The sequence below is a fragment of the Marmota marmota genome, unplaced genomic scaffold (assembly GCF_001458135.2).
Source record: "Marmota marmota marmota unplaced genomic scaffold, marMar, whole genome shotgun sequence".
Lineage (NCBI taxonomy): Eukaryota > Metazoa > Chordata > Mammalia > Rodentia > Sciuridae > Marmota > Marmota marmota.
The window spans coordinates 1,507,349-1,519,709 of NW_026000001.1; the positions used below are offsets into that span (position 1 = coordinate 1,507,349).

At 52.2% G+C, this 12,361-nt stretch overlaps 2 protein-coding genes across 3 annotated transcripts in view; both read left to right on the forward strand.

Moving 5' to 3' along the window:
- Positions 1-11,095, forward strand: Ankrd13d (ankyrin repeat domain 13D). Its single transcript, XM_015503047.2, has 15 exons — positions 1-74; positions 626-761; positions 878-1,002; positions 1,718-1,763; positions 1,844-1,987; positions 2,224-2,413; positions 7,868-7,934; positions 8,317-8,398; positions 8,590-8,651; positions 8,750-8,880; positions 9,678-9,835; positions 9,916-10,032; positions 10,119-10,282; positions 10,364-10,455; positions 10,728-11,095. The coding sequence occupies exons 3-15, from the start codon at positions 913-915 to the stop codon at positions 10,939-10,941; spliced, it is 1,557 nt and encodes a 518-aa protein (XP_015358533.2). The 5' UTR covers positions 1-74; positions 626-761; positions 878-912; the 3' UTR covers positions 10,942-11,095.
- Positions 11,096-12,027: 932 nt separating this feature from the next.
- Positions 12,028-12,361, forward strand: part of Ssh3 (slingshot protein phosphatase 3) — a 7,912-nt gene continuing 7,578 nt past the window's right edge. For both annotated transcript variants that reach the window (XM_015503207.2, XM_015503208.2), the window contains exon 1: positions 12,028-12,264. In XM_015503207.2, coding sequence (XP_015358693.1) covers positions 12,199-12,264 — 66 coding nt within the window. In that variant the 5' untranslated portion in view covers positions 12,028-12,198. The remainder of the gene's footprint in view (positions 12,265-12,361) is intronic.

Consider the following 12,361-nt stretch of genomic DNA (forward strand, 5'->3'; position numbering starts at 1 on the left):
CCACCTTCCCGCTGCACCGGCTCGTCTGGGCAAACCGGCACCGCGAACTGGAGGCCGCGCTGCACAGTCGCCAGGTGAGGCCACGCCGGGCCCCTTCCCAGGGCAGCAGTCTCCATCCTGGGTGCCGTCCGCCCCTGCTCAGCTCCGCGTCTGCATCCCGGCTCCCTAAGCCCCAACCTGATCCGAAGCCCAGTCACCTGCCCTCGCGCCGGAGCACTCTGGCCCAGTCTCCCCGCACCGGGCCTCCATCCACGCTCAACCCCCTCACACTGCATCAATTCCCCGAACTCACCCGCGTCACCCTTGAGCCAGGCTGAAAACAAGATCCCATTCCTGGTGCCCTGGCTGGACCAAACTCCACATTCCTCACGCTCACCTTTGCCTAACCAGACCCCACCACCAGGCCCCCAAGCTCTGCCTGTTGGCATCGGGCAGGGGGGGTGGCCAATTCCTTCCCAGCCGTCCCCTCCCGTCCCCTGCCAGGATACACAGGCCACTTTCTGCCATCTCCCTGGCCTGGCTTCCTCCTGGTTTCCCACAGTGATTGTATTCCGCGTTCAACCCCATAACCTCCTTGCCTTGGCCTCTCCTCTCTTGCCTGTGCTGAGTGTCCCATCTCCCTCAGCACGACATTGAACAGGAGGACCCCCGAGGTCGGACCCCCCTGGAACTGGCTGTGTCCCTGGGGAACCTGGAGTCTGTGAGAGTCCTCCTTCGACACAATGCCAATGTGGGCAAAGAGAGCCGTCAGGGCTGGGCAGGTACTGCAGAGGGCAGAGGGGCTCCCCTTGAGACTGGCAGGATGGTTTGTAGGTGGAGTGAGTGGCCAGGCCGGGGACCACTGGGGAGGCTTCCCTCAGCAGCCACATGTCCCCAGTCCTGCAGGAGGCGGTCAGCACTGGAGACCCAGAGATGGTGCAGCTGGTGCTCCAGTATCGCGACTTTCAGAGGGCCACGCAGAGGCTAGCTGGCATTCCAGAGTTGCTCAACAAACTCCGCCAGGTATGGCAGGGCACAGGATATAACCAGCAAGGGGGTTGCCACCCCGGCTCCGCCACCCCCCGGCCAGGACTGACCTTGGAAGAGCATTCAGCCCATGCATCATGCTTCCCCACCACTGTCTTGACCCCAGCCCAGGGTCATGTACAAAGGAGAGGATCCCAGGCCCCAGGGGTGAGACTGGACCCTTTGAAAGGAGCCTTCATTGGCATGAAGGGGCCTCTGGTGCCAGAAATCTCTGTGGAGCTTTAGACTTTGGGCATCCTGGAGAGTGCAGATTTCCTAAAAGGAGGTTGACTTCCTAGAGATGCCTGTGCCTGGAATGCCTGGTTCTGTCTGCCCTTCTGTAAGCGAAGGTCCAACTACCTCATGCCTCCCTCCCCCGCTGCTCCAGGAACAGTCATGGAGGAGTCAGTGGGCTCCCTTGACAGGCAGGGCCTCTCAGACACAGAGGCAGCAAAGGACCCCAGTGGGCTTGTGACCAGCTCAAGACCAGACAAGGCCTCCAGATTCTTATAGCTTCCTTAGGCCTAGACCAGACCCTGCTTGGCCCAGCCCCTCCTGGTCGGGGTTGGGATGGGGCTTAGCTGGGCCATGGCAGTGCATCAAGACTTGCTGGGGTCCCCCAGAGCGGTGTTGGACAAGGATTCCCCAGACCTGCTGACCCCCAGCACCAGGCAGGTGCATGAGCCTCACGGGCATCTCTGGTCTTTCTCAGGCCCCCGATTTCTACGTGGAGATGAAGTGGGAGTTTACCAGTTGGGGTGAGTGAGGATCACTTGGTGGCCAGAGACCTGGAGTGGACTTTGGGGGAGATCCCTAGTGACTTTGGCTTTCCCTGCAGTGCCCCTTGTGTCCAAGATGTGCCCGAGTGATGTGTACCGAGTGTGGAAGCGGGGTGAGAGCCTCCGGGTGGACACCAGTCTCCTGGGGTTTGAGCACATGACCTGGCAGCGTGGCCGGAGAAGCTTCATCTTCAAGGGCCAGGGTGAGCTCTGGGACACTTGTTGCAGACACGAGGCACACTGGCACTCTTGGATTCTCCGTGGCTTCTGAGGACAATACTCTTCTTTTTCTGCACTCTCCAGATGTGGAAACTGAGGTTGGGGGTTGGAGTGGATCCAGGGTTGGGGCTGTACCTACTTAGCAGCAGGTGGCTGAGGGCAGCCTGCTGGTGGGGCCTGGCACTAATCTGTCCTCCTCCCTACACCCTGTGGCTGGCAGAGGCAGGAGCCCTGGTGATGGAAGTGGACCATGACCGGCAGGTGGTGCACACAGAGACGCTAGGGCTTGCTCTGCATGAGCCCGAAGCACTGCTGGCCACCATGCGGCCCAGCGAGGAACATGTGGCCAGTCGCCTCACCTCCCCTATCGTCTCCACCCACCTGGACACTCGCAATGTGGCCTTTGAGAGGTCCGTTGGGGCCTGGCACACCGTGGGTGGGATGGGGAGAGGTAGCAAGAGCCACCATTAGTGAGGGCAGGGCTATCTGGAGGTCCCTCCTGCTGAGGACTCTGGGGGGCTGAGCCACCTCTAGAGGCTGCTCAGGTAAAGGGGTGGCCACGGCCCAGTATGTCATTCAGCCTGTGGTGGTGGCCTCCCATGGTGGGCTCAGAGTCCCCGCTGCCATTTATAGCGATAGCCGTCTTCCAGGGGTGAGAGGGACTAGATCACGATGTCCTCAGTTCCTCGACTTCTGACCTTACATATTTTCCATAAAAACAAGGATTTAGGCAGTGGAGACAGCCATTTGCACCAGCGGGGGCTCCTCATGGCTTTTCATTGGTGCTGCCATGTCTGGGGCAGAGTCCTCCAGGTAGCCAAGGAACCTATACGTGGGCAAGAGTGTTATTTCCCACTGGGCATGGTGGCACAAGCCTGTAATCCCAGTAACTTGGGAGGCTGATGCAGGAGGATGGCAAGTTTGAGGCTATCCAGGGAAACCCAGCAAAGCCCTGTCTCAAAATAAAATCTAAAATGGGGCTGGGGGTATAGCTCAGTGGTAGAGCACCCCTGGGTTCAATCCCCAGTGCCTAAACAAAGAAACAAATAAAAAGTTATTTTTCTGAAAACACATGCCTCCAGTTCTAGTAACAGACTTTGGAAACACTGTTTTCATTCAAGTAGCTTTATTGAGATAATTTTCATAGAGCATAGAGCTCACCCATTTAATGTGCACAAGTCCCTGGATTTGGTATATTTCTGGATATGTACCATCACTACAGTCAATTTTAGAACTTTTTTTCCCTCAAGAAGAAACCTCTTAGCTATCACTGCCCTCCCCATTCCCCCGCTCCTCCCCCAGCCCTAAGCATCTACTTATTTTAATTTCTGACCTGGAGATTTCCCTATTTTGGACCTTGATATGGTGGGATTTAAAAATGCGTGGTCTTTTGTGTGTAGGCTTCTTTTACTGGTGCACTGTTTTCAGCTCCCAGCTCGCTGCTGCTTCATTCCTTGTCTGACCAAGCCACTGTGAGGTGGTGTCACATTTGTTTGTTCATTTGTCCATTGATAGACACTGTGTTTCCACCTCTTGGCCATTATGAATGAGGCTGCCATAAATGTTTTTATATAAGTTCTTTGGAGAGGTATGTTTTAATTTCTCCTGGTTTTATGTTTTGGGGTAGAACTGCTGGGTTGTGTGGTATCTCCATATTTAACTGTTGAAGGAACTGGTTGCTGAAGGGCCGTACCATTTGGCATTTCTCCCGGCAGTACCCAGGGTTCCGATCTCTCACCAACACTCAGGATTGTCCATGCCTTTGGCTTGTTTGTTTGTTTGTTGGATCACAGCCATCTTACTGGATGTGAAATAGTCTCTCATGTGGTTGGGATTTGCATTTCCCTAATGACTAATGCCATGGAGCAGCTTTTACTGTGCTTTTTGAAAATAATTTTTTTTAGGTGCTGATGAACCTTTATTTTTTTTAAATATTTTTATTAGTTATAGATGGACACAATTCCTTTATTTTATTTATTTTTTATGTGATGCTGAGAATCGAACCCAGTGCTTCACACATGCCAGGCAAACGCTCTGCCACTGAGCCACAACCCAGCCTCTACTGTGATTTTTGGTTGTTTTTGTGTCTTCTCTGGAGAAATGGCTGTTCAGATCCTTTACAGCATTTTTTTTTAAGAGAGAGAGAGAGAAAGAGAATTTTTTAATGTTTTATTTTTTTTTTAGTTTTCAGCGGACACAACATCTTTGTTTGTATGTGGTGCTGAGGATCGAACCCAGGCCGCACGCATGCCAGGCGAGCGCGCTACCGCTTGAGCCACATCCCCAGCCCCGCAGCACAAAGTTTTTAATTTTGATGATGGACAGTTTATTTTCTTCCATTGGTCATTCTTTTGGTGTCTTATCTAATAATAAATATATCATTTTAAATGTAAGGTCATGGAAATTTTTCCGTTTTCTTCCAAATACCTTTTTTTTTTTGAGTGGGTACCAGGGATTGGCCATTATGAATGAGGCTGCCATAAATGTTTAAATACAAGTTCTTTGGGGACGTATGTTTTAATTTCTCCTGGTTTTATCCCCAGCCCTGTTGCCCTGTTTTGTATTTTATTTAGAGGCAGGGTCTCACTGAGTTGCTTAGCACCTCGCTTTTGTTGAGGCTGGCTTTGAACTAGCAATCCTCCTGTCTCAGCCTCCAGAGCCATTGGGTACAGGCGTGCATCAATGAGCCCAGCACAACTAGATCTTTGAACCATTTTTTGAGTCAATTATTATTATTATTATTTTTTTTTTGTGTGTGTGTGTGTGTGCGTGCGCGCGCGCTTGCATGCTGGAGAATTCAGGTCACTTTACTGTTGAGCTTTATCTCCAGCCCTTTTTATTTTTTATTTTATTTTGAGACAAGTTCTCCCTAAAAGGCAGAGCCTGGCCTCAAACTTGCAATCCTCCTGCCTCAGCCTCCCGAGTTGCTGTGATTACCCACGTGTGCCATTGCACCTGGCTCATAATTTTTTACATATCTTGTAGAACTTTGTTGCCTGATATTTTGTTGAGGATTTCACATCCATATTCATAAACAATATTGGTCTGTAGTTTCCTTTCTTTCCCTTCTTCTAGGTAAATGCTCTACTACTGAGCTACACCCCAGCCTGTAGTTTTCTTATGATATCTGTCTGGTTTTGGCATCTGGGTGATGCCTCATAGAATGAGTTGGGAAGTGTCACCTCTTCATCCATTTTTTTTGGACAAGTTTGTGAATAATTGTCCTTAATTCTTCTTTAAATTATTGTTAGAATTCAGTGGTGAAGCCACCTGAGCCTGGGCTTTTCTTTGTGGGTAGTTTTTGTTGTTGCTGTTGTTGTGTTTTTCTCAAATATTTATTTTTTTAGTTTTAGGTGGATACAATATCTTTATTTTATTTTTATGTGGTGCTGAGGATGGAACCCAGTGCCTCACACGTGCTAGGCAAGCGCTCTACCACTGAGCCACAACCACAGCCCTGTGGGTAGTTTTTTAAATTATTATTATTGTCAGTCAATTTCTTCACTTGTTATAGATCTATTCAAATTATCTATTTCTTCTTAAATTAGTTTCAGTCATTTGGGCCTCACTGGGAATTTTTTCTTTTTTTTTTTTAAAGAGAGAGAGGGAGAGAGAGAGAGAGAGAGAGAGAGAGAATTTTTTAAATATTTATTTTCTAGTTTTCGGCAGACACAACATCTTTGTTTGTATGTGGTGCTGAGGATCGAACCCGGGCCCCACGCATGCCAGGCGAGCGCGCTACCACTTGAGCCACATCCCCAGCCCTGGGAATTTTTTCATTTCATCTAAATTATCAAATTTGTTGGAGTAAAGTTATTCCATCATATTCTTTTTTAAAAAAATAATTTTCTTTTTTATTTAAATATTGTATTAGTTGTTGATGGACCTTTATTTATTTATATGTGGTGCTGAGAATCGAACCCAGTGCCTCACACATGCTAGGCAAGTGCTCTACCACTGAGCCACAACCCCACCCCCAAAAGCCAGCCCCCTCCTTTCTTTTTTATTTATTTTTATTTTTATTTTAATATTTATTTTTTAGGTGTAGATGGACACAACACAATGCCTTTATTTTCTTTTTTATGTGGTGCTGAAGATCAAACCCAGGTCCCGCCCGTGCTAGGCGAGTGCTCTACGGCTGAGACACAATCCCAGCCCCTCTCCTTTCCTAATATAAATTTACAGCTATAAATTTCCCTCTAAACATAATTTTAGCTATATTTCATAAGTTTTGGTATGTTGTGTCTTCATTCCCATTAATCTTAAAGTATTTTTTAATGTTTTTAATTTATTCTTTGAGACATTGGTGTTTTAGGAGTGTGTTGTTTACTTTCCACAGATTTGCGAGTTTCTACTTTTCTTTCTGTTTGAAATAAATATTTCAAATTAGAAATCAGTATTTCTAATTTAATTCCATTATGGTTGGAAAAACATACTTTGTACATCTCCTATCATTTCAGTTTTATCAAGGTTTCTTTCTTCCTTTTTTTAAACACATTTGGAAACTGTTCATTCATTCAACAACTGACCATTGAGCACCTATTCCATTCCAGGGACCTTTTGAAATGCTGGAGATAAAATGATACAACAGACAAAAAGCCCTTCCCTAGCGGAGATAGACAAGTGAACAAGATAAATAAAGCATACTGTGTGATAGTATAACTAGTGAGGAGAAAAAAAATTAATTGGGAAGGAGCATAAGCACAGGAGGATCTTAACTGCCACTGCCCAGGAAGGCTTCACAGCAGAGGGGACTTTGCATAATGACCTGAAGGAGGTGAGGAGCAATCGGGTGGCTGATGAGAGGCAGGGTTTACTGAGGCCTAGCCTATGGTCTATCCTGAAAAATGCCACCTCAGGTGCACTTAAGATTCTTGTTCTTTCGTTGTTGGGTGGAGTGTTTTTAGAATACCTATATAGTCCAGTTAGTTTATAATATTCATATTTTCTGTTTCTTTGTTGATCTTTTGCCTACTTGTTCTGTTCATTATTGAAAATGGGGTACCAAAGTCTCCAACTATTATTGTTGAATCAGACATACTTTTATTTTTGATTTTTCAGAAAATTTCAAGATGTGGGCTGGGGGTGCAACGCAGAGGTTGAGCACTTGCCTGGCCTGTGCCGGGACCTGGGTTCAGCAATGACCAGTACCACCAAAAAACAAAAAAAAGAAAAGAACAAAAATGTCAAACAACAAAAGAAGAGATGATGTTCTTACTCATCATCACCCGGCTTCAACATTTTACCTTTTTTTTTTTTTCTCTTCTGGTACTGGGAATTGAACCCAGAGGCTTTCTATCACAGAGTTACATCATCAGCTTTTTAAAACTTTTTATTCTGAGACAGGGTCATTGCTAAGTTTCCCAGTTTGGCCTTGAACTTGTGATCCTCCTGCCTCAGCCTCCTAAATTGCTGGGATTACAGGCATGTGTCGCTGCACCCAGCAACATTTCACCAGTCTTACTGAATCTATCCTTCCTTACTTTTTTCTTTTCTTTTTCCTGGAACATTTTAAAGCACATCCCAGGTATCATATCTCCTTTGTTGTTGTTATTTTACTTATTTTTAATTTGGTATCATATCTTCTTAACAGTAAATGCTTCTGCACATGACTTTTAACAGATTAGGATATGGTTTTTAACATGGTTCTGACACCATTATCAAATCTAATGAAGTTGATAATCCCTCAGTTATCTTCTAGTCCCCAATCCTTGTTCAAATGTCCCCAGCTGTACAGGCACCCTCTTCAAGGGCCCTTCGTGTTGCACAGTGGGAGGGACCCTGGGTGTTGGGCAGCCAGGTGGGGCTCTGGCCAGGTGCAGTGGGGTGCAGGTTCTCAAAAACTTCTGTCTGGTCTGTTGCAGGAACAAATGTGGTATCTGGGGATGGCGGTCTGAGAAGATGGAAACTGTCAGCGGCTACGAGGCCAAGGCAGGAGAGGCCAGTGGTGGGGACTGGGGGTCAGAGATGAAGCCCAGAGGCTCAGCTTCTCCACACCCAACCCCAGTGTGGAAGGAGAGCTGGAGTAGCCCTGGCTCTGGAAGCCCATGAGGCCAAGGGCAGTCGCTGGGGCCCAGGGTCCTGAGGACCTGGCCTGTGCTGAGCCCACCCAGAGCTCTGAGATCAAATGGGGAGAATTTTCTTCTTGGCCCTTGGGCTACCTCTTCTCATTGGTGACTCCTGGGGTTCAGACCCTGCCATCTCCATTGTGGGGAGCAAGATCTCATGTCTTGTCCCCTCTGGTCCTGTGCTGGTGCTGAGTGTAGGGAACAGGGCCTGATCCCCAGCTGCCCATGTCCCCCCTGCCCCCCAGGTGTACAGTGCCACCAATGTGGAGCTGGTGACACGCACACGCACGGAGCACCTATCTGATCAGGACAAGTCGAGGAGCAAAGGTAAACCCAGGTGCGCCTGCCCACTGCCCAGTCATATGCTGGTCTGGGGTCAGGGCCAAGAGTGCCCGGGGACAAGCCAACCCATTCTCAACTGCTCCCTCTCCCACCCAGCAGGAACTCTCAGGTGGAGGGAGGGTGGGGCAGTACAGGTGGCCCAGAGTCCCCTCATGGGCTGCCCCCCTTCTCCTCAGGGGGGAAGACTCCGTTCCAGTCCTTCCTGGGGATGGCCCAGCAGCACTCCTCCCACAGCGGGGTGAGCGGGGCTGGGGGGCGTGGGGCCTGCCTGAGCCCGGGTGGGCAGGGCACATCTCTTCATCCTGAGGCCTAAGGTCCGGTCCTGGGGCCCCCCAGGCTCCTGTGCAGCAGGCAGCCAGCCCTACCAACCCTACAGCCATTTCCCCCGACGAATACTTTGACCCCAGCTTCAGTCTGGAGTCCAGAAACATCGGCCGCCCCATCGAGATGTCCAGCAAAGTACAGAGGTGAGGTCTGGGGACTAGCGGGGGACTTCCTTTAGAGACCAGGATGCCGCTTGGACCGCCTGAGCCCTTGCAGAGTCTTGTAACCCCTGGGGCCCATTATATTCTCACTTGGTGGGCTCTCCCTGGATTCTGCTCCCGAGGGCAGAAGCCATGTCTTTCTTATCCGTGGTCCTGAGCACTTGGCAGGTGCTTTGGCCTAGAGAAGTAGTCACACTTCTTTGATGAATGAATGAATGTGTGCCATGGCCCACGTATGCATTTTATTCCACTTACTGAGCATGCTGGGGCCAGGGCATGGCAGGTGGAAACAGCCCTTGTAGGAAGGACCCACAGCTCTGCAGCCTCAGGCTGTGTCCCTGGGACGTGTCTTCTGCTCCCTCAGTGTCTCCCTCAGTGACATCAGAAGTCACACTTGCCTGCTTCCCACAAGGATCTGATGGTCAGGTGAAAATGGTCACAGTGGACATACCCTTACAGAGGTCTAGCACTCTTCTGGCCACTTCAGGTGGATCCTCTCAGCCACCCAGTGGTGGAGCTGGGATTTGAACAAAGTACAGCCAACTATATGGTGCTGACCAGTTCTGGGTGGAGGAGGAGGATGGGGCTGTGGATGAGAAGCCCCTGCTTGCCTTAGACCAGATGAGTGGGCACAAAATCATCACAAGTGACCGGCTGGAGGCACCTGGGGACACCAGCTCCAGGGGAGGCCATCAGGACAGCTGAGAAGGGAGGAGGCCTAGGCTCATGGAAGGGCCATCAGAGAGTCCCTGACCCAAGTCCTTTGTTTGGCTGGGCAGGTTCAAGGCCACATTGTGGCTGAGTGAGGAGCATCCCCTTTCCCTGGGTGACCAGGTGACGCCCATCATTGACCTGATGGCCATCAGCAATGCTCACTTTGCCAAGCTGCGTGATTTCATCACCCTGCGCCTCCCACCTGGCTTCCCCGTCAAGATTGGTGAGGGGGTGGCCCAGTGCAGCAGGGGGACCTCCCTGGATGTGGGGTCAGACAGCTCAGGCCTGGCTGTCTCCTTACAGAGATTCCCCTCTTCCACGTGCTGAATGCCCGCATCACCTTTAGCAACCTATGTGGCTGTGATGAGCCCCTGGGCTCCGTGTGGGTGCCCGCCCCCAGCACTGCCGTGGCCGCTTCAGGTAGCACCAGCGGGGGCAGAGGGAGGCTGCAGCTTTCTGGCTGTTGAGCCCCAGCATCTGAGTTGGCTCCTCTGCCACCTGCCCAGGGAGCCCTTTCCCATGTGAGGTAGACCCCACCGTGTTTGAGGTGCCCGAGGGATACAGTGTGCTGGGCGCAGAGCGCAGCGAGCCCCTTCGAGACGAAGATGATGACCTGCTGCAGTTTGCCATCCAGCAGAGCCTGCTTGAGGCAGGCACAGAGGCCGAGCAGGTGGGACTTGGGCAGGGGTGTGGGCACTGGCTCTGCAGCCACAGGGCTGAGGTGACAACTCTGGGCTCCCGGCCACTGCAGGTGACTGTTTGGGAAGCCCTGACCAACACACGTCCTGGCACTCACCCTCCTCCCCAAAACACAGTGTATGAGGAGCAGCTTCAGCTGGAGCGGTGAGGCCCTGCCTGGCCCGAGCCTCTGGTAGTCCCTGGCAGGGGTGGGTAGCAGGGAGATGCGGTCTCAGGATCCCATTCCCTCTTTAAGGCCATCTCCAGCAGCAATGATGCCTGCAACAAAAGGTGGCATGAGGGACAGGAGGGACAGGTCCTGCTTGGCTCTCTCCCTGACGCGGTCTTGGTCCCCAGAAGCCATGTACCCAGCTCCTTGGCTCCCCCTCCAGCCTTCCCATTCACTGGTTTGCTCTCCCTCTCACGTGGCCTGGCAGGGCCCTCCAGGAAAGCCTGCGGCTGTCCACAGAGTCCAGGGGTCCTGGATCTCCTCAGAGGACGCCCCCATCCCCTGTCCCTCCAAGCTTTGAGGAGCAGCTTCGACTGGCCCTGGAGTTGTCTTCGCGGGAGCAAGAGGAGCTGGAGCGGCGGGGGCAGCAGGAGGAGGAGGATTTACAGCGGATCCTGCGGCTGTCGCTCACTGAGCACTGAGCCATCTGGCCCTGGGAGGGGGTCTGTCCCAAGACTCTCTCGCCTGCTTTTGTAATTTGTTTATTTATTTATAAACTGCTGCTGAGCTGGGGGCCTGGAGCCCTAGGAGTGGGCTGGCAGTGGGAACCAAGATGGAAATAAACCGTCAGCAACAGGTTTGCTGCACTCAATGGCTGGAGCTGGGGAAGGGGTCACTGTGCAGAGGGCTCTGAGAGCAACCACGGATGATGATCTTAGACCTGATTAAGGGGACCATGGCCCCCTTAGCTTGTCTTTGAGTCTCCATCTCTGCATCTGTCAATTGAGAAGACCATCTCCTGAGAAGTTGCAAGGGGCTAACACACCTGCCAAGTGCCCTTACCCAGCAGGTGCTGCATGAACGATTCCCCTGAGCCCTACCCCACCTGGAGACCCGGTTCCTCCTCTCATCCAGCCCTGGTCTTCCTGAAACCTGGCCCTACTCTGGGGGTGGGGGGGCGGAAAGAGGAAAGGCTGGGCCTCTAGACCGTATGGCCCTCACTCCCTACCCTGACTCTAGCGAGTGCCATCAGAGTGACTTTGAGCAAGTCACTTCCCTCTGCAGCTGTAAACCAGGCTTAACTCTGCCCCACTCGACCCCAAGTCCGAACTGACAAATTGCCTAGAGCTTCGTGGGCGATTTCTACAGTCCAACCGCATTTCTCTGCAAACTTGCGCCTCCCAAAATCCATGGGGTGAAGGCCAAGCAGAAAGAAGGGATATTGGGGTGGAATTCCTCGACTTAAGGCTCACCGTGCTTGATCCCCATCTCCTGCCTCCCTAGGACTTGGCCTAAAAGGGCTCAGGTGATCTAACTGGGCGGAGCACCGAGGTCCCTGGCAGGGGCGGGCCCAGGCAGGGGCCGGACCCAGGCAGGGGTAGGGGCAGGCCCAGGCAGGGGCAGGAGCGCTTCCTGGTAGGAACCACCCAACGCAGGAGTGAGTTAAGGTAGGGGCAATGCTACCTGCGCCCCACCTCCGGCCCCACCCCACCGTGGATGGGGCGGGGCGAGGCGGGCCGCACTGAGGAGACCGGAGGGGAGGGAACCGCGGTGGCTCAGTACCGGCTCTGCAAGCCCAGCTGGACTAGAGTCTGGCCCTTTAAGGGCCGCCCCTGAGGAGGTGCCAGGCCCTGGTGGCTCCAGTCTCTCCTTCCTGGTCCTGCGGGGCAGGGACTATCCGTGAGGCTGTGAGAGGGGGTCGTGCCTGGGGCTCGCCCAGGTGTCCCGGGCCTGAGTCCATGGCCCTGGTGACAGTGAGCCGCTCGCCCCCGGCCAGTGGCCACTCCACGCCTGTGGGGCCCACGGTGAGTCTGGTTTGGTGCTGCCCACGCAGTTGGCTGCCAGCTGGCCTGGGGGCGTGCGTCCTGCCCGCAGCAGCCTCCTCCTACTCCAGGGGGTGGG